The sequence below is a fragment of the Canis lupus genome, chromosome 13 (assembly GCF_011100685.1).
Source record: "Canis lupus familiaris isolate Mischka breed German Shepherd chromosome 13, alternate assembly UU_Cfam_GSD_1.0, whole genome shotgun sequence".
In the NCBI taxonomy this organism is placed as follows: domain Eukaryota; kingdom Metazoa; phylum Chordata; class Mammalia; order Carnivora; family Canidae; genus Canis; species Canis lupus.
Window position 1 is genome coordinate 23,527,674 of NC_049234.1, and position 26,530 is coordinate 23,554,203.

The 26,530-nt window shown below is 39.5% G+C and overlaps 1 protein-coding gene across 5 annotated transcripts in view; it reads left to right on the forward strand.

The window, feature by feature from the left end:
* NSMCE2 (NSE2 (MMS21) homolog, SMC5-SMC6 complex SUMO ligase) overlaps positions 1–26,530 on the forward strand; it is a 213,177-nt gene that overhangs the window by 34,714 nt on the left and 151,933 nt on the right. For all 5 annotated transcript variants that reach the window (XM_038555503.1, XM_038555501.1, XM_038555502.1 and 2 more), the window contains exon 3: positions 2,736–2,842. In XM_038555503.1, coding sequence (XP_038411431.1) covers positions 2,736–2,842 — 107 coding nt within the window. The remainder of the gene's footprint in view (positions 1–2,735; positions 2,843–26,530) is intronic.

Here is a 26,530-nt window from a genome sequence, read left to right on the forward strand (position 1 = left end):
TAGGGAAGTAAGAGTTAACAAGAACAGAAAGAGTCACCAAAAGAATCTTAAAATAGCTGTAGCAGGTTGCTCCTTGACAGGGATGTTCTCATGGCCTTTCTTCCAGATTCCTTTTGCTATGGGGCTCCTTCTCATGCTTAGGTCTCTGGCCTCAAGCCCTTTTCTGCTGTGGACTGAGACACTGACGTTAGCCAGAAATTATCTGACTGGGCTCACCTCCAGGTGGGGTGTGAGTCTCCGTTCCTCTCCCGGACTAGCTTCCTGATCTTTTCTAGTGTTTTCCCTCTCGCCTCGGGCTGCACTGTTCATGTTTAGGTCCTTCAGCTAAGCATTCTGGGGCCCTGGAGCCTTAGCTGAGGCTGCAGGAAGCCACAGATGGTTTCCAAAGATTCTTGCCTTAGGCTTCATGCCATCAAACCTGACCCAGCCAGTCACTCATTTTCTCCTTCGCAGGCAAGGTCTCCTTGGCCTTGTAATTCGAAGTTGCCATCTGGTTCAAGTCTTGCTAACATCCTTGGGACCTTGATAATGAATACCATGATCCCATTTATTTTATTTTGCAAACTCTCTCATAGCATTTTTAATGTCAAAAGCACGTTTTTATGTGCCTTCAAAAATAAACTTGTTTAATTCCATAGGAAGATTGCCAACACTGTATTGATTTCCACTGATTAATTAAATACAGAAAAATGCCTGCCTTTATATAAGTCATAAACCATCATATTCGGATATAAATTGCTTAAAATTCCCTTTCTGATCATCAAGTAATTAATATGATTTTTAACAAACTATTGATATCTACATAGCAGATACATGTTGCTATATCAGCAACACCTAAACAGCTTGTCTCCCTTGTTAACATTTGGACATTTTCACGACATGGACCTGTGATTGACACTCTTGACAGTTTTATTTGGAATGTGGCTTGGGTCCTTTCTCACACACTATTTTGTTAAAAATGTTATATTTAATTTGGGGAATGTAAATACAAATTTTTCTTATGAAAATACTGCCCCCTTCCCCTTCCTCAAAAGCAAAAAACTTTATATTGGGATACACACACACACACACACACACACACACTCTGTGAAGTGTGAAGTCTGGGTGTTATAAGCCAAGAGACATTCTACTAGAAGCAGGTTAATCCAGGAGATATTTTCTGAAATGTGTTTATAATGAAGTCCAGGAAAATCCCTTTCAAAACCTAAATGTAAATGTATTTTATATTATTTCTTGACTTTGGGATGATCTGTTGTATCCTGCGGAGTAGACAAGAAATCCTGACATTTGTCTGAGCTAAGGTATTTGAATGGAGAATATTTGAGTGTGTGCATTCCCAGGTGACTTACTCAGCTTTATTTTTCATTCAGCTTTTTAAATAAAATTTGTATTATTTTGTGTTCCTGATCTCCTGATCTATTAAATTGTACGTTTAGAGCTTGAAAATAGTTTAAAAACACTTAAAAACACTACCTCGCCTTTCCAATCCGCTAATACTCTTTATCGTCTCCTGTTAAGCCGGAGTATTTTAATTTTTAATTCAATTTAATTTTTTTAGTATTTTATTTTTTAGACATAGTAAGCATAATTGTTTCATTCTCTAATTGATTGATAACTCCAGTATTGGAAACATTTGTGGATCTGTGTCTGCTGATTCTTACTCTTGATGTTTGTTTTCTTGTATTTTTTTTAGGGTTTGTAAGGTTTTTCTGTTGATTTTGTTTTACCTTTCCTCCTCTAATCTCATTCTCCTTCACGATTATTTGTGCAGATGAGCAGAGGCCTAGGATGGTCTTCTTCAGAGGGGAGTACCTAGGGGTACTTCTAGGGGGAAACCAGCTCACACCAACATCAGAACTGAGGTTCCCCGGACCACTCAGGTGACGGGAACCCAGGCTGAACATCCTTCTGAAAGCCTTGTGGCCACAGGTTTTCAGAACCAGCTTTATTTTCTTTCTCTCTTACCTCTTCTCTGCCCAGTTGCCAAGGCCAACCCCACTGCAGCCTGGAGGAGCAGAGCGGCATTACTTTGGTTCCTCTGTATTCTGACGAGTAAAGACCCAGCTGGGGTGGGGGCTGGGGGATGGGGGGGGGGGTGAGTTGTATGAGACTATGGTGTTCTGGCCCTGTTTTTCTTTTTCTGTTTTTGCTAGGTTTGTCCCTGATTGCTTCTGTCCCGTAACTCTCTTGTTTTTAAGGAGTTTTCTTTCTTCCTTTCTTCTTTTCCTCCTTCCTTCCCTCTTTTCCTTCCTCCCTCCCTCCCTCCCTCCCTTCCTTGTACCTTCTACTTTAGCTGTTTTTGTGGTTTTCAGTAGAATTGGTACACGTAACCTAACCTACTAGAAATGGAAATCTTTCTTATTTGATCTTTAATAATCCCGTGAGGTGCACGTGCAGATACATAGCTGGGCTGCTTTAACTGAAAAGGAAACGGAGGCCGAGTGAAGTGTAGTGGCTGATTTACAATCACACAACTAAGTGGCATAGCTTAGAACTCCTAAGTCTGAGTCTTCTTCTTTTTTTTTTTCCACTCCAGCCTTTGAGCTTTCTTCGACTGGGTGTATTCTCAGAATTTTGAATGAAGCAGGCCTATGTTAAGGAAGTCTTTAAAAAAATCTGTAATACCTTTTATAAAATTGTTTAGATCATAGACTGGTAAGGATGATATTGGAGCAATTTTTTTCCAGAGATGGCATTTTAAATGGAAAACAGTAATTACTTTCTTTTTCTTTCAGCTGAAGTGAGTAGTGAATACAGTATGGACAAGGCAATGGTTGAATTGGCCATGATGGATCGGGAACTAAACCATTATGTAAAGGCTGTTCAATCTGCAATAAGTCATGTAAGTTTATACCACTCACCTGGTAATATTTGGTTATAACTACTGACCTGAACACAGAAGCACATCATCAAAATTCTTCTCTAACTGTTAATAGTTCCTTATCATTACTGTGGCCACTGTTAATTTCATCTTAATTAAGACGTTTATAGAAAAGGAATCTTAAGTATTTTCCCAGCTGGGCCACCTAGGTTTATTTAGAGTATTATGCCTATTTTAGATTTTCTTGCTTTCCCCCCCACCCCCACTTTGGTCTTGAAATCTTTTTTTTTTTTTTTTTAAGATTTTATTTATTTATTCATGAGAGACAGAGAGAGAGAGAGAGAGAAAAACGCAGAGACACAGGCAGAGGGAGAAGCAGCCTCCATGCAGGGAGCCCGACGTGGGACTCGATCCCGGGTCTCCAGGATCACGCCCTGGACTGAAGGCAGCGCTAAACCACTGAACGCTAAACCAAGACCTGGGCTGCCGGGTCTTGAAATCTTTAGTGTAAGCAAGCTCCCTTCGAATGTGAGATTTTTATAAAATGCTAAAAAATTGCATAGAACATGTTTTTATCATGTTTACTGCAGCATACAGTTTAGACCGGCTTAGTTACTCATTCTCCAGCTTTAACTAATATGCAGCTATTGCAAAATTCATAGAATCAGATAATAGGGGAGAGTTTTAGAGCAAGTTGAAAAATAAAGAAGGCTGACATTTTGGTTTTTCCAGAAGCCGAACTTATCTTTGTTGACTCCAGCTGTCACAGAAACAACACATAAGGCAGCAAAGGTGGGAACATAGCGACATCCTTTTCAGCAGTACCAGGTTGAGTAAGAAATGAGCAATATGATTGCAGTAATATTTCTGAGAAGTCCTTTGTCCTCTGAGCAATGGAAACTCCCCTTTGAACTGATTTCAGATACCTGTGTAATAGGGTGTCTTATACTTCTGGTTTCTTTATTTGCCTTTTCTTACTTCTATCTCTGGGAAAGTTCCAAAAATCAAGTCTTTTATAAGATTGGCTACTATTCAGTGGAAGATAAATTTTTAAAAATGGCTTATTAATTAAGCCATACTTAAATGAGCATTACATAATTATATGTTCACAGATGAAGTTCTTCTGTGTTTTTCAAAAACAATTTAATTTTTTTCCTTTTTTAATGGTTAGTATTTATTAAGTGTAGTATTTGTGACTTAAGAATGTCTGCTTATATCCAAGAAGTAGTAGACTTGTTCAGCTTGTAAAAGTCTGATTTTCTTACCACTGTGGCTGTTAGTCCTGGGACTGTGAATATTCCTTCCATAGGAAAAATGTGAAAGTGATCTCATCACGTTGGGTCATTTGAAAGTGGATAACAGAAAGCACTTAGACCAGAGGTTTTCAACTCCTGCTGACCTTCAGAACCAGCCTGTCCTTATTCTAATGAGATTCTGATTTCATTTCTGGAGCAGGATTAGGGCACCAGTCTTTTTTAAAAACTCATTCTAATATGTGTCCAGGGTTGGAGACGACTGACTTAAAAAAACACTTAAAGTGTGTTTGCTACCAAGATCAGAGTTAGGCCTCTTACATAGATTAATCCTGCTTTGACCCTTACATTCTATGGAGGTTATTTGATAGGCCTTTCTATCTTTAACTTTGATGTTGTGCAGATGTAATTGCACAGTGTACATTAGAGATAAGAAAACAGATTTGGGAAGTTAAAAAACTTTATGTGAATTTTTTCTCTATTAAACTCTAGGATTCACAGATGTTTAAGGTACTTTTACCTAAAGAATGGACCTCTTCCCCCTTCAAAAAACCAAGTCACTTATGAAAAAAAAGATAAACACTCCCCCATATTCAGTAGTTAATAGCATTTTTTTCTTTCTTAAGACCTCATCCCATTATCCCAACCCTACTAAATAGGAAAGACTGTACTTTGAGTTTTACCCTACTTTTTAGCCCTAACTTTACACTACAGACTATGGAGCAAGTTGGATTTAGTGATTCTGATCTTTCATAAGAGGAGAAAACATGTTTATTGTCTTTCTGATGCAAAGTTATGCCCTCTATATAAGCTTGATACAAGACCAAGAATAGCAAATCATAATTGTATGAGGTTTCTAAGACCTGAAACCATGTAGGGGCATAGCAGGGATAGGACATTGTGAATATATAAGATAACTGGGTTTTTGCAAACTCCAACTTCCAAACATATTCCTTAAAAAGGTGGAACAAGATCTTTCTTAAAGGCAAGTAGTACTTCCATTACTATAATGTTTGCCAAAATTCTGATCCACCTTGTGGTCTCTTTATGAATTTTCATATAGTCATAGAAAGTTGAAAGTTTTTAATCATCACAGAGCATTAGTGAGGACTGTGTAATAAATGTCTCTCTCCTACTCTCACCTTCACAGGATTCTGAAGGTCATACACCTCTGAAAAGGTTTTAGAAGTTTACTTTGGAACCTTAGAGGTGTGGATCCATTTACCAGCAATCTCTGGGAAGTTCCTTTGGCATGCAGCAGAAGCTCTCAGATTGCCTCTCTTTGTCCTCTGAGAAAATAGAACTACTATATTCTACAGTGCCTGAAGATTTTATTTAGAATTGGTATTTCTTTCAGGGCTCTGCAACTTAAAAAAAAAAATTAAGACTTTGTCCCAGCTAGTTTGTAAAGGGGATATTATGCTGTGATCCCTAAAAAAAAATTCGCAGTCTGTAAGTGATACGTTAAAACCTTCAGCATAGTATACCTGTCACAACTCTTTAGAATATTTCGTGTCATACCACAGAGGGTTGTGTATGAACCCTTTGGAGACTTACAGTTATGAACTACACACATGATGGAAGTGCTTTGAAATCTATAAAATGGCACACAGACACACAACAATACAGTTACCTCTTTTATCACTGTGACTACCAGGGCAAAACTTCTTAGTTTCATACTGAGAACAGTGATGTTCTGAACATTATGCTTGATGACCTAATGTTTTTTCCCCTGATTTCTAAGCTTTTATTATTTGAGTATATTGAAGGGGCACCATTGTTCTCATTGTTCTCAAAAAGGGGCTTCTTTGTTTTCATACAGTCATTGAGTAAATATTTACTAAATAACCTGGGTGCCAGTACTTCTAGGTGCAAGACATAGGTAGTCACCAAAGCCTACATGACCACCACTTTCAGGATGTCTGGAGTCTAGAGAAAGAGACGAGCATTTAACAAAGAGCAATACAGGTCTTATTCAATGACTTGTGGTGTGTACAACAAAGGGAAAATCAAGCATTCAAGGAGAGTTAATAATTTGGGGGGCATAATACTGCTTGGGGGGGGGGGCTGCTGGTTGGGGCACTCCTTCCTGAAGAAGTGGTGTTCAAACTAGGATGAAAGTCAAATGAGCCTCAGCATGAGGATCATGATATGTAACTTCTCTGTCTCTGTCTCTGTGACTTCTACATGAAATGAAAGCATCTTTTTATTGGTTGTGTTACTGTTAGAGTTTCAGACAATTTGAAAAACTAGGCCGGAGAAAGCCTGCTTTTATATATAGAAAGCTTAAAATAGGGATCCCTGGGTGGCGCAGCGGTTTGGCGCCTGCCTTTGGCCCAGGGCGTGATCCTGGAGACTCCGGATCGAATCCCACATCGGGCTCCCGGTGCGTGGAGCCTGCTTCTCCCTCTGCCTGTGTCTCTGCCTCTCTCTCTCTCTCTCTCTGTCTCTGTGACTATCATAAATAAATAAAAATTAAAAAAAATTAGAAAGCTTAAAATATGCAGAGTAGTTGAGTAACCTATGTAAGGCTGGTCAGTGATTCATTCATTCACAGTAAGTACCTACTATGTGCCAGAAACTGTGAGTAGTAATGCAAGTCATGGCAGGAATTGATTTAACAATCATTTTATTACTGATGTTCTGCTTCTCAAGCCATTTGATGAGTCAAGCAGGAGATGGCTCTCAAAATGAAACTTTGAATTGGTATTGAATGAACAGTGGTAATACTGTGTGTTTCTGTACTTGTGTGTTTTAGTGTGTATGTGATTGGTTAAAATTAAACCTGTAGTCCCATCTTAGGACTTCAGATTCCAGAGGATAGGTATCAGTTTAGTTCAAGAAATCTTCAAATCCATTTTCAGGTATGTGTTTGTCCAAATAAGAGATGATAAAAAGTCTAACCACTGTCATGGGGGTGGTCCTTGCAACTTTGTTATCACCTTAATTTTGGTGAAAAAGGATCAGCACTATGAAGCTGAATGATAAATGTTCCTAATAGGCTCAGATTAGTTCCTCACATTATTAGCAGTCGGGGATAAAATATGCATCCTGTGTGCTTTCTGATGAGCAGTCCAGTCCTAAAGCTTAGCAGAAGTACTACGGTATAAGATTCACATTATACAAAAAAAAAAAAAAAAAAAAGATTCACATTATACTTTGGTGCTAATTTTTTTGTCATGATGCTTAATTAAATAATTTCACTTTAACAAATTTTAAATCTTTGTCAGATTTTACCTGTATAATGTTCTTTTAGTAGATGCTGCTTCCATGTGTTAATTTATTGGAAAATCAGATTATTTGTATTTTCCTCACTTTACTACTACTTTCTTTTGTGCTACGTGCATCTTATAGATTGTGTAGGATTTTTAAAGTATTTATTTATTAAAGATTTTATTTATTTATTCATGAGAGACAGAGAGAGAGAGAGAGAGAGAGGCAGAGACATAGGCAGAGAGAAAAGCAGGCTCCACACGGGGAGCCCGATGCGGGACTCAATCCTGGGACTCCAGGATCACGCCTTGGGCCAAAGGCAGGCACTCAATCTCTGAGCCACCCAGGTGTCCCAATTTTTAAAGTATTTAAATTTGATTGCTACCAGGTATTTGTCTTTGTTTTCCTAAGTCATTTATTTTATAGCAATTCGTACCTGGGGAGGGAAATTATTTTTGTTAACTGAACAGGAGCAACTAAGTGCCAGATTGGTCTATTTGTGTTGTTCCTTATAAATCTCTTCATGGATATGCCCTGTGTACTGTGGTTTTTACATGATAAGCTAACCTGAACATTTAATCTGCCCTTTCAAACTAACTTGGTAAGAGTTAGAAGAGTAGAAATGTACCCCACGTAAGCTGTTGAAACCAACACAATCTTAGGTATAATAAAAGAACAAGGTGGGTCAAAGGTATAGCTTACCTCAGCCTTCTCATTATGCAACTACATGGTTTGGAATGGTTTTTGACATATCACTTCCCTATGGTTTCTCACCCTTCACCCTTCATCAATTGGCAAGCTTTGCCTTTTGTAAATTATGAAGTTATCTTAACATCCACTACTTTAACAGGAAATCATATGAGGTATCTTGCAAGTTGGGAGTTACTATTTTAGTGTAACCAGATTTGGGGAGCATTTCTCCTTTAGAAAGTGAATGTTTTATAGTATTTGAAGGAAGTTTCAGGCCAGAGGATGTAATTTATTAGATATGATCCTCTACAGACTGAATGTAAACAGGTATTCCACATGGTGAGTCATTGACAAGGGGGAAAAAGGGAAGTTAGTTTGGGGGTTAAAAACTTTGGTGACAGAAGATTCCTGAGCTTGAGAGAAATTAGTGTTGTCAGCAGAATAGCAAGAGGTGAGAGATGATTGTGGAAATAGTGAAAATCTCTTGGAGCCATTTAGGAAAGTACTGGAAAAGACCCACTTCTCTACTCCCTGTCCTCCACACTTGACATAACAAGATGGCACATGGTCTTTTACCACCTTTCTTGTCAAAGGTTTCTTAATGCTTCATATGAACCTTTTTGTCTATAGGAATGTTGTCCAGGTGTGGGAATTAAGCAGTTAAAAAAAAAAAAGTTGACTAGGTATTCACTCTTCAGCCACTTGACCTAGAATGTGTCTGTTTCTGGGGTTACTGGCAATTAATTTCTATGTAGTGCTTTTAGAACTCCCTGTGCAGTTATTCCCAAATTAAGGTTGTGTTTGGTAAGCATTTTGTCTAATACACAGAGTAGTCAGGTGTGGATATAGTATTTCACTAACTGAGTTGCTTCTGTAGGGAAGAACCCAGATGTAAATCTTCTAGGTCACCGAGTAATATAGCTGCTCATAGGTGAACATTCTGCTCTGTGTTATGAGACCAGTTTTCATGGGTGGTTTATAGAAATCCATCTTAGAGTTTTGTAGGTATTAAATGTTGGATTTTAGTCAGAATTATAAAATGTTTACACTCTCCTGAGACTTAATGTGTCTCTAGTGCAGCATTTTCAAAAGTTTCCTCCTTAATACTGATTAATCAGGATGTGAATAAGTATAATAGGAAAAAAGGATTTTGTGGTCAAATAAGTTTGGGGAATGCTTGATTAAAAGAATTTCCTTAAAGACTCCAAAGCCTTTAATATGCTTTTATGCACTGTGATTTTCCAAAGGAAGTACATTTAGTAATTTCTTAAACTTCTTTAACTAGAAAATCTCTTTGAGGGAAGGACTGACATTGCACCAAACCCGCTTTGGGAACTACTTCTAAATTCTCCACATTCGATGTTACAGAAGAGGCTGAGATAGGCCCAGCTGTTTGTGGTAGTTTCTGTGGCATCCACAGAACTTGGGAGTACATCAGACTCCCTGTCTGAAGTTCAGAAATAGGCCTAGGAGGTGTTTTTCTGTAGATCAGGAGAGGCCCAGGCCTCTGAAAAAACTATGAATTATTCCAATGGTGGAAAAGAGGAAGGAAAAGTTTTTGAAAATATGCAGTGATTGCTTGTCTGTCAGAGTCTGAAGTAAACAAGACCCCTGTGTGGAGTGTTGATTCAGGATTGAGGAGGGAAGGAAATGTTCTCAAGGAAAGGAAGAGAGGAGGGTACAGAATAGGCATGAGGGACCCAGTGGCAATGTGGGCAGCAAAAGCATACAGACACTGAAAGGCCTGGCTCACCACAACACTCCAGACACTGAACGCTTGGGCCTCAGTGGCCCCTGGCAGTCGTGGCAGCTCATTACTTGTGTTATTTAAATGATGTGGGTGTTCTTTAATATAGCCAGCTCCTGTTAATTTCAGACATTAAGCGTGGTCCATATATATAGTGTCAAACCCTTATTTTAGATAGTCACTTTAGCTCCTTTCTTATCAAACTTTTCTCCATAATTGTTAAGTATGAAAAATAGAGCTGGGATTTAGGCCTTCCCCAATTACCCGGCAGTGGTGCTAGTGGGCAGCTGAAGAGAGGCCGGGAACTAGATTGAATGGGGGATTGGATCACCAAATGTTAGTAAAGCTTACTGTAAAATGAATGCATTTTCAAAGTGTGGCATTGAAAGCAGTTGTTTATTAATCTTGCAGTTAAGTTTTTCAGTTCCCGCCAGCAGTGTGCTTGGTCTAATGAAGATACAAAAGCCTCTTGACATGGATATACAAAATAGCTACAAAATAATATTTACAGTGAAATTGGCCAACATATACTTAAGAAATTTAGAGTAAGAGCATAAAGACCTTTGCTTAAATTCTGGCTTTTCTCCACTCTAGCCCTGAGCCTTGGTTTCTTCTTAAAGTGGGGGTGGTAGTAGAGGTTGTAGAGTTCTGGCAATGATGGAAAATGATAGCAGGAGAGCGCCTGGAATAGGGGTACTAATTTCTAACATTTCCCAGAGCATTCTGTAAAGGAGAAGTCATTTTCTTTGATCAAATTTAAATGGCATCTAACAGGGAATTTTGAGTTAAAATTCAGAGAGGAGATGAGACAGTAGAAAACCACTGGGAAAGGCCAGAGATAATGTTTCCTCAGAGGCTGAAGGCAAGGCCTCTCTCCTTAGAAGGGGTCTTGTGGTGAGAGGAACAGAGTGGATATTGAGGGGAGCTTAGTCCTCATGATGGTGTGACCAGGAAGTGTTGGGTAGACTTGGGGGGATGGGGTCCATGTGGATGCTAGCAAGCAGCATGGCATTGGCCAGCTGGATTTGAAGTTCCCTGGCCATTAAGTATAGTCAATATCTGTAGCAACGAGAAAGAGATTGAACCCTTTGACAAAAGTTAGTTAGTGGTGACCTGAGGGGGGTTCCTACTAGAACTTAAGAATGAGACAACTGAGTAAAAAGCTTGGTAATTCAGTAACCAAAAATTACCTAAAGATATCAGCAAGATAGTGCAATAAATAGCATAATTATATATCCATGCACACAGAGAAATAGTCCTTGAGCTACATTTCCATCTTTAAGTAATTTGTGTTTACTTTGTTAGTAGCACCCACTTGAAAAAATAGCAGGAGAGGAAAATGCTTTGGATTTATTGCTCTGATGTGTCAAATGCAAGTTGTCGGCTATATTTCAAACGTGTGATCCCCATAAGTTGTTGACAAGTGAGAGAATAGAAAGAGGATGGGTGGAGAGAATATAAATAAATGGGTTTATTTTTTCAAGCCCTATGTAAATTTGCGATTGTATTGGTACGGAAAAGCTCTTTTGTCCTTAAGTGGAGCCAATGCCCAGTGAACTGTCACTGAGAGAAAACTTTTTATTCTGTTTCTCTTTTAAAGCATTAAGCTTCTGGCAGTAATGGCACTGTATTCTTCATTCTTTTGTGTTCTGGCCAACCTGATATTTTAACCACTGGAGCTTTTTGAATTTCATTTCTTTCTGGGCTGCTTTTCTTTTCTTTTTTTTTTTAAGGAAAATTTATGTCACATAATACAGCATTCTTTAAAACAGTGAAAATCCTTGTGTTCGTTTCTTATGGGCTAGAGTAATGCAGTCAATTGTCATGAACAGTTTCTAATTATTCTGCATTTCATCTTTAAAAAAAAAAAAGATGATTCATTTTAGGGAGTGAGAGAGAGTATGGGTGGGCGGAGAGACAGGGGGAGAGAGAATCCTGAGATATCCTTCCCAGAGCACAGAACTCACTCACAGGGCTCAGTCCCAGGACTTTGAGATCACAACCTGAGGCTAAACCTAGAGTCTGCTCCCTAACTGACTGAGCCACCCAGGCACTCCCTATGCTTTATTTCATCTTAAAGAAGTCATTTAATTATCTTCTAATAGAAAGTGATATTTAGAAAGACTGAATCACCGTTACTTAAAATTGGACACAATAACCAGAACTAGTGTAATATGATGACATCATACAATTACTCTCTGTATGTCCTTGACTAGTTTGCTTTCTGCCTTCTTCCCTTCTGCTGCCAGCCAGGGTCTCATGTGCTTCAGTGGCTGTCTTCTCGTTGCCTCAGCTGTCTGTGGTTCTTGGAATGGTAGTGGCACCAAGGAACAAACCCTCTCTACCCGTCACAGTACTCTCTGCCACCCCGAGGTTTACTTTAGCCCCCAACAGGTAACAGAAGCCAAAAACATCACGTAAGTTAGGAACTTTAAATTGACTACATCCTGGGTATGCTTAGAGCATCCTTCTTGTAAAATCAGAAATTAAAGTTGATGTGTAAAGTGGCTAACACCATGTTTTAAAAAGCCCCAGCAGAAACATCGAATGCTCACGGTTTTCTTAGAAGAAATTCTTAAGATATGACTTAAAGCGCCTATAAATAATTTAGATGACTATAGGCTACCACATTTTCTAGAATGCTAATGGAATTGCTCTGCGGAAGTAGGGAATTCAGGTGTTTTGCCTTCGTAGTGTAAAATGTGTGCAATCCCATTACAATGGTAAATTGTTTGATGTTAATTGAATTATTGAAGTTTCTTCAGCACTTACCTACTCAATAGCTGTGTGACCTTCAACAGGCTTGCCACAATAGCTCAGTAGTATGTGTCCCTTCCTATCTCAGTATTTTCTCGATTATACACTGAGATACCGTCTGTGAAAGCACTGGAGAGGGAAGAGGGCCGTATAAAGGCATGGTCTTGGCATTCTGTCCTTGTTAACTTTTAATTTCTTTTTCTTACCATAGAAACACCCACTACATGGTAGTTTAAGTTAGTGAGCTCTTCTAAGCCACCAAATGGTGGCTGATATTAATGGTGAGGGGTCACTTATGTCTTGTTCTCTCACGCTTATTTTCCCATACCACAGCTTAAACTGGAAAGAAAAATGTGTAAGTTTTACATTCACTTTTTGTCCTTAATTTAGTCATCTTTTTGGTAAATGTTTATTTCTGTCTCCCCTCCCCGCCCACTTCCCAAGAGTTTTGCATAAATCTCTTGTAACAGTTCAACAAGTGACTCATGTAGATGGGCCTCACTCAGTCCCTGAGTCACTTCATTATGAAACACTTAAAGTTGAATATCTATATATAACAATGAGGAAATAATTTAAAACAATTTATAATTTCTGATCTGATCGTTTTAGTGACTAACTCATCAGGCAACAATGAAGAAGGAAATTAATGAAAATTCACAAAGCCAGACAAAATTAGTCTAAAGATCAAGTCTAAATAAATCATAATCACCTTTACTTCCTTCTCCCCCTTTCCTGAGCAGTTGGTGTTTGATTGATAAGAGCGTTGGGCTGGGAAATAAAGATCTGGCTTTTAGTCCTCATTCTGCCATGAAGTGACCTTGGAAAATCAGGCTAATTCTGTACTCCAGCTTCTTTATTTCTAAAGTCAGAGTGATAATAGTATTTGTCCTGCATACCTCACTGAACAGTGGTGAATAAAATAAATTATAAACAGGAATGTGTTATGGACTCCCTCCCTCCACAAACACAGTGAAAGGTAGTCCTGTAAGTTATTACATCCTGACAGCTCCCATTTGACATTTTCATGTCCAAATGGCCACAGGGGATGAAAGAGCAAAGGATACTTCCTGATTCTGCCAAAAAGGTTGGGAAGGGAAGGGAGTCCCTGTTAGCTCTTAGAGCTGGGAAGAGGAAGATAGAGTCCAAGTGTTTGGATTTCGGAATTGAATCATGTAATACCGTCTCCTATATAAATAATGTTCAGTGGCTAGGGTTCCAGTCTAGGCACATTTTCAAAAATGTTTTAATCATAAATAGTTAATTGTGATCCAAATTCATAAAATTATAACAAAGCCCATCTGTAGTATGGTATCATTTTGTGTTTAAAATGTTCTAAAAGATTTAGCCTAGGTCTGGACAATAATGAATTTATTTCTCTTTTGGCTTTCCTGAATATTTGATATTTGCCCAGGACTATTGATGGTTTGCTTAAACCAGATTTGGAAATGTCCCCTGGTCAGTCCCCTGGCCCTTTGACTAACAGTCTGAGACAAATTTCCTTTGCCCCAAGTGAGGGGTGAGAAGCCCTCTGGGCTCCTTGACCTCTTTAATAATCACAACAACCTTCCAACTAAGAAAGGTAGATGTGATAGACTCTGAGCCGCAGGGAGGTTAAGGGACATGTTCAAGTCATGTGGTTATTCTCAAGAAGTTATTCTGAACCTCGGTGTTTTTCTTTTTGTTTAAATTTTATTTATTTACGTAATCTCTACACCCCATGGGGCTTGAACTCAGGAACCTCAAGATTAAGAGCTGCATGTTTCTTTGATGAAGCCAGCCAGATGCCTCTGAAACTTGGTGTTCTGATCTGTAATTCAAGGCTCTTGTCCGGCCTCAAGACAGATGGAGTTCCCTGAGTTTCTTTGAGCTGTAGATTTCTTTTGGGAGTAAGAATGCTTTTGTCTAGCATCCTTTATAAAATACGCTTCTGGTCTTACACCTGTCTTATTACCAAGTTCCTAAAGGTAAAAGTTTGGGACATTTCGTCAAAATAAGAAGTGACTCTTCACATTGATTCAATGTGCATAAGGGAGAGGAGTTCTGTTAGTAATGAAGAACTGCTTGAGGAAAAGAATATTGTTATATGGAACTGTTGTATCAGAAAAAAAGAGCTTTTAGAAGGGTCCATAATACTGAACCAGTATTATGGACCCTTCTAAAACTTTTTGTCTGTGTTGTAATTTGAAAGTGGCAGTGGTGTGACTATGAAGGAATTTTAGGGATCTGAAATAAAAATGAAGTAAATCTTTTTTTCCAATTTTTATAGATACTTTGTCCTTTCAGTCCTTTCCATAACAAAAGTATACCTAGCCGACATTTCTCTAGTGCTTGTTCTTGTGCCACTTAGTGTTCTGTTGTGTTAACACAGGCTAGGTAACTTTTTTTTTTTCTTCTTGCCAGGTTAGCCTATAGATTTGTTCATGATTAATTTTTTTTATAGTTTTTTTTTATTTATTTATTTATTTTTTTAATTTTTTTTTATTTATGATAGTCACAGAGAGAGAGAGAGAGGCAGAGACACAGGCAGAGGGAGAAGCAGGCTCCATGCACCGGGAGCCCGATGTGGGATTCGATCCCGGGTCTCCAGGATCGCGCCCTGGGCCAAAGGCAGGCGCTAAACCGCTGCGCCACCCAGGGATCCCTTTTTTTTTTTTTTTTTTTTTTTAAGAAGCACTGAGGGAGATATGTCTCCACAGTCAGTGTGAGGCATTTTATGGACCATGCAAAGAATGGTCACTGGGTAGTGGTAAGACATTGCAGTTAGAATTGGAACACCCAGCCTCATCCTTGCTTCCTCACTGCCTGACGGTATGACACCAGACTAGTGACTTGTCTTGAAACCCTCAGTTTCCGTATCTGTAAAAAGAGGGTAACACCTCATAGGGCTATAACAAGGATTAAATGAGATAATGTAGGAAAAATGCTTCATGCCTTCGCAGGAAGTGAGGTTTCACATAGTAGGCATTCAGAAAATATTACTTGGCTCTTTCAACCTCCATGCACAAAGTGGTTGTGTGAAATCAAATTGGGAAACAGTATGAAAGCTGTTTTAGAAATGTTTAAATACCATCTCAATGTAAGGAGGTATTTTTTTCCATTGACTACTCCCTTCTTTAGCACTTTGAGGGCAAAACATGAGAATCAATGAAAATAAGTTATGGCTAGAAGATCTGGATTTTACAAACTGGCCACCAAGTCTGGGAATTTAGGTGAACACACAATACATAGCTTAATTATATAATATTACCTGCATTAGGAAATAGTATTATCTGTGTTTTCAGACTTGGTGGCTACCCCTTAGCCTCAGTTCTGTCCCCTATTAGGTGTTTGTTTCAAGGAAGTTAGTTAATCTCTGAACATTGAGAATCAGATTATTGTAAACTATTCTAAAAAAGTATTATATAGACTATGAAGCATCTGACTTTTTTTGTCTTGGTTATTTTAATTTTCCTGAGTATAGTGTCTTTTTTTTTATTAGGTTTGTGATGGATAGAATTCATTTTCATTTAGTCAGGAGACTTCCCTCATAGGAGATGAATTGGAAGGCAAAAGCAATTTGATAGCTTTAGTACTGGGAGGTAATTTCAAATATTAAGAGGCCATATTAATTATAGAGAAGACAGCCTCAGAGAATTTGATAGGCTGCTAGACCGGAGTGAATGGAACAGGTAAGGATAAGGAGCATTAATGCACTACTGGAGTATTAGTAATTCCATAGTCTTTATTGTGTTGGGTGAGATGTGATAACTCAGAGAAAGATCCAGCTTCATATCCATGGATAGCCCTCATTCCATGCTGTAGATACGTGATATGGTACAAAGACAAGGGATTTGAAGTCAGACATCCTATTTACCAGAATATTTGTGGTAATTAAGGATGTTAGAGGTTATGGCTTTAGAGGAGAAAGGCAGTATTTCTGGAATAGATATTTTGCCTACTTTTTAGTTCCTACAGCCATATTAAATAGGTTTTCTGATGTATACTTAGCAAGAACAGAAGGAAAAAAACAACTGGCATTTGCCTTTCTTTTAGGTGATAACAGAAATGGTGAATTTGTTCTCTCAGTTATTAAGATCCTCTCTAGCTCATGGAGGATGTGACCGGAAGAACCCAGAGAAGACGTGGAGCATGACTCACTCTCCAGTGGTTCCAGCTGTTAAAAGCTGGTCTCCCTGGTTCTGAATGCTCAGAAAGAAAGCACTTCCATCAAACTTAGCATTCTCTGTTCTCCTGTCAAGTGTGCCTTCTTCAGGAGGGCTAACACCAAGTACGTGTAGGTATCTCCTCCACCTACTGCCTCCCCTCCACACACTCACACAAACGCTAGAGCGAGGAATGCTTCTTTCATTGTTTAGATTCTAAAGCAGGGTGCCTCTTTACCACCAGAGCGCCCCGGTATCACCACCTACTGCTCAGGTTTATAGAAAAGGGGAGTTTATCCAAATGTGTGTGAGAAAAATTGAGATCCTTGATAATTAGGGCTTTTCCAGGAACTTTGAATTTGATGGATGTAACACAGAATAAGCAGTTAGGGAAGGGCATATAATATAGGCTTCGTGTGTTGAGGGTTGCATTGAAAGAATTACAAAGTCAATCTCAAAGCAAAGAGGCTATGAAAGAAAATAGTATGGAAATGGTTATCATATGGAAGAAAAATCAGTGAATTCTTCACAATGTTTCTTACAAGAGAAATGCAAGTGTTGGAGATGTTTTTTTCAGTTGTAGCTGTCCCCACATCTCTGAGGAGGTGAGAGCAAGGAAGGGTTTACCTTAATCCTTGATAGGAAAGCTTTTGCCACCTAGGAAACTTCTCTGTGACTCTGTGTCGAAACTAACTTGAAAGTCCATTTGGTGGTCAGAGGTCTCCTTAATCATGTAGTTAGAATGTTTCATTTGATAAACATTACCTGGCTTATCATTTCAAAAACTGTTAGAAGAATTTTTGAACTCACTAATTGATAGATTTAATCTCCCTGGGACATTTATTTATCTCTGTGCATCCTGCTCATGAATTTATGCTGCCCTTCTTAAGAACATAGCCTCCAGATTACAAATTCCTGATAATTTTAATAGAAGGCTGCAAAAACATGGATCTTTGTGTAAACTCTAAAATAAAGTGGCCAGGTCCCTTTGGCAGGCTCATGGGAATGACTGCATTCTCAGCTGCCTTGAGAAGGGAGAGAAGAGGCAAACCTCAGGAGGGGGTGGAAGAAAAGGGAAAAGACTTACTCTCTTCTGCCGCTTGCTCTTTTTTCAAACTGCACATGGGACTTCATGGTCACTGGTTCCACTGCTTCATGTTTCCCAGCTCCGCTCTCTCTGTTACCACGACCTGACCTGCATGGCAATAAAAATAGTGCCTAGCACTTGGTAGGCATCACCTCATATCCTCACGGCAACCTGTACGGCAGCTAATGTAATGTCCCTGGGGAGGTGAGGGAGCTAAGGCTGACAGTTAGGTGACCTGCTCCAGGTTACACACCCTGCGAAAAGCCCAGTAGCTGTTGGTGGGTTGTTTTCTTACTTGGTTTCTCTGCCGTTGATAACACCCTTCTGCCCAACCTCCCCTTATGAAAACACATAACACTTCTGTTTTTTCTTCTAGCTGCTGGCCACTCCTCCATGGTCCCTTTGGTGAACCCTACTTATGTCTCTCCACCCAGTAAATCTTTGTATTCCTACCCGTTCTTCGACCCTGTTCTCTTCCTGGGAGATGGCTTCTAGCTTCTAGTTTCTAGCTTGCATCGCTGTCTTCATTCGGCTGAGGCCCAAATCCTTATTTCCAAGCCTGGGCTCTCATCCCAGAGCCATACTGACACCCCCACTCAGTGCATACATACCCTTTAAATTCAGCAGGCATCAGGGAGGACATTTCCTGGTGATTTCCTTCTGGGGTGCTAGAATTTGGTAGCTGGCGATACCATCCACTTAGCTTCCCACACCGGAAAGCTGGTGGTCATCCTTCCTCCACTGAGCTCCTCGCAGCATGTGCTCCATCACCAGGCTTGACCAGCTAGCTCTCAAGTAATTTGATGGCCTTATCCCCATCTCATGCCCTAAGTCTCCCATGGCGCGTTTGCTGTAGTGTTTTGCTCCCTTCCATTGTTTTCTGTCGTGTAGCCCAAGTGATGTTTCTAAATTATAAATTTTCATTATTTTGCCTGCTCTTTATGCAACTTTATTTGCTTCACTTATTATTCCTTATTACTCTCAGAATTAAATTCAAACATCTTTACCTGGCATGTACCCCCCGCTTACACCAGAGTACATATTTACTCTGTAGGCTGTCTCCCCTCACTCACACAAATGCTAGAGCAAGGAATACTTCTTACATTGTTTAGATTCTAAATCTAAAGATTACATTGTTTAGATTCTACTGCACCCTTTGCCACCAGAGCACCCTGGTATCACCATCCACCACTGAGTTTTATAGAAAAGGGGAGTTTATAAACAGCAGGCGGAAGAGATAGGTACTTGGTGTTACCAACTCTTTTGTCTCACCTTTTACCATTTTTATGTAGTTTTTGGAATGTTCCCGTGTCTCTGGCCTCAGTACACACTACTCTTTCTACTGGAGGTGCTCTTCTCTCACTTTGACATAGCTAGCCCCTTCCTACCCTTGACGAACTTTAATCATTTTGTTCATCTGCTGCTGTCAGCCTAATCCACACCACCATGAGCCTTGTGTAAATTATTGCAGTGGCCTGCTTCTATTTGGTCTCCTGCTTCCCGTTCTTCCTCCCTAAAATCTGTTCTCATCATAATAGCCCGAGTGATCCTTTAAACAGAAAATCAGATCTTCTCACTCCTGCCCAAACTTCCCCACCTCTCTTAGAATAAAGGTTATTTAGGCCACACCCTGGCCTCTTTGACCTCTGCTCTCCCTCCATCATTACTTCTCACCTCATCTGCTTTTACTTTGCTTCAGTCTCTTTTTTCAAATGTCATTTTCTCAGTGAAGCCGCCTCTGACTGTCCATCACAGATGAGCTCACCTACTCCACCTTGTTTAATTGTTTTCCATAGGTAGCACTCATTATCATCTAGTTATTTTGCTTACTGATTTTCCCAACTAGAATGTAAACTCCATGAGGTCAGGGACTTGATCTCTTTACTACTGTATCCCAGCATCTAGAGCAGTGCACAGCCCTTAGTGAGCACTCGGTAAGTATTTTGTGAAGTCTACAGTAGTAGTTAAGTCATGGACTTAGACGTTTAACAGACCTGCCAGTACAGTGAGTCCCACCCCTGACACTGGCGAGCTCTTTGACTACTCCAAGTTAGATTACTCCTTAGCCTCAGTTTCCTAATCTGTAATGTAGGGATGTGTTAGTTCTTACCTTTCTGGTTGTTTGTTTGGAGGGGGATTAACTAAAATAAGTCATGTGAGGTGCTTAGCTCAGTACCTTGCCCAAAGTAAACTGTAAAGGAAGAGCAGTTGCTGCTCTTGACACTGCTACTGATTCTTACCTAGTGACATTTAGTTGCTTTTCACTTGTCCATCTCTTCCCCCAGATTTTAAATTGAGCTGAAGATTAAACTTGCCTTTATAATAATAATGATAGCATGGTGGAGGGTAGAGGGGATTAATTGAAGGTGGTCAGAAGTACCAACTTTAAGATAATAGATAAATAAGTTCTGGGGATGTAATGTAAAGTAGTAAGAACAATGACAGCATGGGGGTAACAATACTGGTAATAGTGACAGTAGCAGTATAATTTGAGTGCTTCCTGAGTGCTAGGAAGTATTCTGTAAATTATCACTTTCTGTTAGAACTTTGAACAGAATGTAGAAATGTTCTACTGCACTGTCCAGAAAAGTAGCCACTCGCTACTGGCATTTAAAATGTTACAGTGTAACTGAGGAACTAAATTTTAAATTTTATTTAATTTTAATTTAGATTTAAATAACCACATGTGGGGGTGCCTGGGTGGCTCGGTCGGTTAAGGGTCTGACTCTTGATTGTGGGTCAGGTCATGATCCTCAGGGTCTATGATAGAGCCCTCAAGCCTCCATGCTTAGCGGGACGTCTGTTGGAGGATTCTCGCTCTCTCTTTCCTCCCCTCCCTCATCTTCAATAAGTAAATCTTTAAACAAACGAACACCTGTGGCTAGTGGCTGCTGTATTTGAATTTCAAAGCTCCAAATTCTTTAAATATAATAATTAATTTAATATTCATGACATCCTCTGGCTTGGGTAGAGTGTAGATGAGGAAATTGAGTTTCTGAGTAACTTGCCCAAGATCACACAGCTATTGGGAGACAGAGCTGAGATTTGAAGGTCAGATCTCTAGGTAATTTGGTTCCCGAGGCTCTGCTGGCACTGCACCTCCTTCATGTCATTCTCAAGAATTGAAGTTCCACAGGGCAAGGGCCAACATGACATCTGTGTTCTTCCTGCAAAGGAGGCTGAGAAAACAAATTTCTGGTTCCTCCCCCTGTGAGGAATCTTTCATAAGGTGGGAGATTCCCCAAACATAGGAAAAGTGTTCAAAAGGTTCTAGACCAGTGAGTTTGGCTGCTCAATCTCTGAGTACACTTTTCTACCAGACTTAAATTTGCAAACAGTGGGAACAGTAACAAAATGTGCCCTACTAACATATTGCAGATCTTTCTTTCCCCAAAAGGTGGAACTATCAAACATCTTATTAGTTACCGTTTCCAAGACAAGGATATTTAGGTCATGCTTATTTTTTTTATTGTTCCTGTTCTGTTATAGTACTTCAACTTTTTATAAAATATAAGAAGAGGAAAGGGAGAAATTAGTTAAAACCATAAGCATGTATATGTCAAATTAAGGAAGAGACGTGTGGATACTTCGGTCTTAGCTTTTGCCGTTGGTCCTGAACCCGTAGGTGGAATTTTTAACTCTTTTTCTCCACAACCTGTTCCATGTTCTCTTTGTCCTCAGCCAACTCTCAGATGATTGTAGATTTTTATCTGACTGGAACACCTTGACTTTCATTCCTGGAGTATCTGTGTTCTTGATGGTCCTGCCTGTAGGGAGTTATTTCTGACTTCCATTATCCTTTACCATTAGAAGTGGCAAAATCAGGAGGTCTTTCAGGTTCTTGATGCACACCTCCCTTTTCTCACTCTGGAGCAGCTGTCCTTGTTACCCTTGACAATCAGGATTCATTGCTCTAGTCAGTTCTGTAACCTCATTTTTTGTCTGTCTTTTTGGTGTCACGAGGAGCTCAAAATTGCTAGGTTGCAGTTTAAGCTTCCAGATCAGTGGAGGCTTTGTTGAGTCCCTTGGTGAAATCATTCTTCTCTTGGGTACTGAAGACTGTTAAACCAGCAGAACTAGAGCTGCAGCCGTGGGGAGAAAAATGCAAGTTGGTCATTAGGTCTGATGACAGGGAGGAGAAATGTGTACTTGTCCCTTTGCTTCCTGGCCCATGTGTTCTGGCTACCGGAGAAAGAATGTCCTATATTATTCACTGGTTACAGGCATCCTATGGGACATTCCTCTAACTTCATGAGGTGTTGTCTCCCATATAGCACTGACACTGAATTTCCAGTAAAGGATTTAGCATTCTGGAAGATCATCTTTCTGGATAATGGAGTACTTTGGTAAGATCAGAAATCCCATTAGCATCAACCCATTGCTGTACTTTTTTCACTGCAAAATCTTGAGTTAAGTACCATAAAGATAAATAGGTATTTAGTAATTCTGTGGATGACAGAGGCATGGCAGACAGGAACAGCAATTTCAAATTCAGAATAAGTGTCTTTTCATATAAGAACTAACAAAAGACTGCTAAAGATTGAGGGTACATGTGTGCAATCAAGTATGTCTTCATAAAATGGAATATAAGTTCATTCCGAGCTGTTACTTGGAGGCACAAGCAAAGCAAAATTAAGTTGAAAGGGGATTTGAGTGAATTCAAACCATTGGTCATTGACTCAGTGTGATTAGCATCAGATACATTTCCTTCACAGGGCTTATCACAGTTGGTGATAGTGTATTTGACAGTTTGGATAATGCTGGTTTCCTCCACTAGACCTCAAACCCCATGAGAACAGCAAGAGTGCAGGTTAGTCTGTTCACTGTCACATCTCCAATGCCAGCTCAGTGCATGTGTGTGATAGGCATTCAGTAAATATTTATTGAATGGATGAATAAGAAGTAATACATGTTTCCATGAATTCTGCCAAAACAAAGCAAAAAAAAAAAAAAAAAACTCGAGGCAAAATCAGTAGGTTGGTTCCCCAGCATCCCCCATACAGGAATCTAATGCTGTATTCTGTATAAATAAATAAGTGATTCCTGTTGGTCATAGTTTTTTAGTGGGAATGGTGCCATGAGAAATTTATTGGAGTAATTTTCAACAGCATAAATGTTTAGTAACAGATGCACATACATGGCAAGTTGCCTCATTCAGCTGCCATCTGTTAAACAACTACTCTAGCAGGACTGGTCCATTAGAACTAGACCAATAGTACTCTCACACATGTTTATTTTCAAAATTTTTCTGAAAGCCTTGAAGAAGGAGAGGTGTTTCCATGTCTGGTAGGCAGCTGCTCAATAATGGCATATTGCAACACCTTGGCAAACTGTGAAGTCCATTTGATGTGTCATAATGCTCAACAAGGAAGTATTCTCTCTTAAGTGTTTTGTCAGAAGTCAAACTAAATAATGGCACTAGGAAACTCACTCAACTACAAATAATTGGGTCCAACAGAGTTCACTGTGGATTGTGCAATTGACAACAGAAACTGGCATGAGCTGAAGGCTATAATCCATGCCGGTCATCATTAGTGTGTGTGATACAGGCCAAAGACAGTATAGTAAACTCAGTAGAAAATATAGTTTGTCTCCATATGTACATGCAATTAGATTTTGCCCAGTGAAAGCGTAATGATTCTTGGCCTGGACATGCCTTTCAATAAAAATGTTACCAAGCTTTTTTGTATATAAAGGTGGAGACAGTGTTGGCCTATATAAACTTACCTTGTGCATGACCAGTTAGGTTGGTGGTGTGTCATAAATGTGGGCCAGCTTCCATAAATGTCTCAGTGCTTAGTATAATGCCTGGTACCCAGTTGGGACTTAGTAAATATTTGTTAAATGAATGTTCTAGGATCAATCGAGGCAATTGATTCTGGATCAGTTGGATTGGATTGGATTGGATTCCCAGCATGAAAGCAGGTCCTGTAGCTTAGATCAAGCTGAACATGAAGTAAGAGCTTGGAGTACTTAGTGTACTGAGCAGAACACGTAAAATTGCTTATCACTGCTGTGTGCCCATAATAAACTTCTAGGGTTGTGTGATTTCCAAAATGTAAATCATTAGGTATGTATTATTTTCGGAGCCAAACATATAACAGTGGTTGTTTTAGAGAATAAATCCATCTGAGTCTTGGTTTAGTTACAAGAATGACTAATTTTATACTAGATTCTCACATGATTCAAAGTGTGTGAATGACTCAGCCCATTAATATCCTTAGCTCCTGTGATCTCCCCTCCTAGTGAAATGATAGCTATACGGCAATAATGATTATTGGAGGAGGAGAAGACCTTGACTTTGCCCTAGGGCAATAAAATGACATACCTTGAGTAATTGCATATGTATACAACACTACTTGAAAGAAATGAGGTATAATATGTTGAAAATGACACGGGTAAGGACCAAATTCTGCCTTTTGTTTCAACCAAAGTCCCTTTCCCTAAAACAAATCCATTTCTTTGTAGATAAAGAGCCACCCGAGGCCCAAGTTAGTTGTTGACAGCTCACTGATTGCCTTCTCCTTGCTGACACAAAGAAATATTGCAGGCACAAGAGCTCTGGGCCCCAATTCAGTGGAATTCCACATTCACGAATGATTTTGAGCTAAAACGGAGCACTTGGAGAGCCTATGGAATGTTGGGGTATTTGTGTGTGTTTTCCCTATTATTGTTCCATCTTTTTGAAACAATGAATTGAACAAAGGTCTGGATATTTTAGAGTCTCTCTGCTTTTGCTAAAGTCCCCAGTGACCCAGTCCTCAAGTCCAGAGCACACTTCTCAATCCTTATGTAGCTTGACTTCTTTGTAGCATCTGACAGATCTTGAAATTCCTTCCTGGACTTTTGGGGTATTTTCTTTTGTTTGTCTTCTTAACGCTTGTCCTTTTTCTTTTTAGACTCCTCTAGCTGCCCCATAAATATGATATACTCCATTGGTCCTTCTTGGTTTCTATTTAGTCTTCTTGGTAATCCCATTCATTTCCATGGTTTCTACTAAAATCTACACAGTGATTCCTCAATGTGGATGTTTTCCAGCCAGGCTGCTGAGCTGCAGACCTATATATCCAGGCACCCTAAAGATAAGTGTGTGATGACAGCAACAACCTCAGCTACTCATTGTTGAATATTCTCTGCGGCCTATAGCTCATGCCTTGTTGCTTCATTCCATCTCTTTCTCAGCAAAACTCTGGCAGATACCATTAGCATTTTCTGTTAAGAAGTGAGGAAACTAAGGTTAGATGCATTTAGGAACTTTTCTGAGCTCATTCAGTGAGGAGTAGAGCCTCATTTTTAATCTCAAGGGTAGAGCCTACATTTTTCATCATAAATACTTTGGGTTAGCACATCAAAATGGAATCCTTTACTTTCCCCTCTCGTTTTTGTTATTTTTTTCCATTATTCTCTGTCCTGCTTGAAAGGACCATATTTTTATCCCTCAAGTAGAAATCTGGGAGTTTCACTGGACCCCCAAATATTGTGGATCACAGAAGTACTTTTATTTTTATGTCTTAAACTACCTCCTTTGCATTGAATAGAAGTTTCAAACTCATGGACTTTTAGTCTGATATATTGTTTGGACTATGCATTGTTTTAAAAACTAGAAAATGTGTCACAAAAAAATCTAGATTTCTAATTTTTCTTTAAAACTTGGACTTGCTCTTTACATGGCCACAGTCATCTGGAGCTGTGTAGCAGCTTCCTCTCACCTGGGGCTTGTACTGTCTACTTTACCATGGTCTTCACCACTTCCTGTTGTCCTCTTATTGGGGTTTCCTCAGATCTTTGTCCAGCCCTGTAGGCATTCATGACACCTGGTAAAAACTGTTGTTGTGCTTTCCCAGCTGGTCTTCCTTCCTCTCTAGCTTTTGCCCTAGTACTTAAATGATTTTCTTTAATGAAATCTGTCACTCCCTTTCTCTTAGCATTTTTTTTTAAAGGTTTTTTTTTTTAATTTTTTAATTTTTTATTTATTTATGATAGTCACAGAGAGAGAGAGAGAGGCAGAGACACAGGCAGAGGGAGAAGCAGGCTCCATGCACCGGGAGCCCGACGTGGGATTCGATCCTGTCTCTTAGCATTTTTGATTTATGTTTCCCCACTGGCTCCTTCTTCTTAGTCCACAACCATGGTCAAGGTTGTATGCTAAAGGTAAAAGGAAAAAAATAAAGAATTTTAACATCCACTATATGCCAGAGTGAAATACAAACATGATTTAATTAAGTCTTCACAGCCCTGAAGTGGGTGTTTCTAATTCCTAATTAAGAGGTAAGAGAGGGCTGCCTGGGTGGCTCAGTCAATTAAGTGTCTGCCTTCGGCTCAGATCATGATCCCACAGTATCAGGGTCGAGCCTTGCATCAGGCTCCGTGCTCAGCAGGGAGTCTCCTTCCTCTGACCTCCCCTTCTTGTGCTCTCTCTTTTTCTCTATCTTCAAATAAATAAAATCTTTAAAAAATAAATAAATAAAAAGAGATAAGAGAAATCCAGGACCTGGAAGGATTGTCCCAAGGTCCATACATAGGGTGGTTCCAGATCTATCTGATTGCAGGGTCCTTTTTCTTCCATAATGTCACCTTGATTTCAAGCTCTTCTTATACTCTGTGCAAACAAATGAGTCTCTCTTTCCCATGATCTGCTCCCATCTCTCTCTTCCTTTGCTGCCAAACTTTAATCATCTGTTAACACAAAACTGCTGTAGTCTCTTCTCTCATCCCAGTACGGTATAATCTGGCAGCCCCATAAGTTCACTTGTTCCTCAACATCTTTTGAGCACCTGCTGTACAACAGGAAGTACACTAGATGCTAGGCAAATAGTCTGT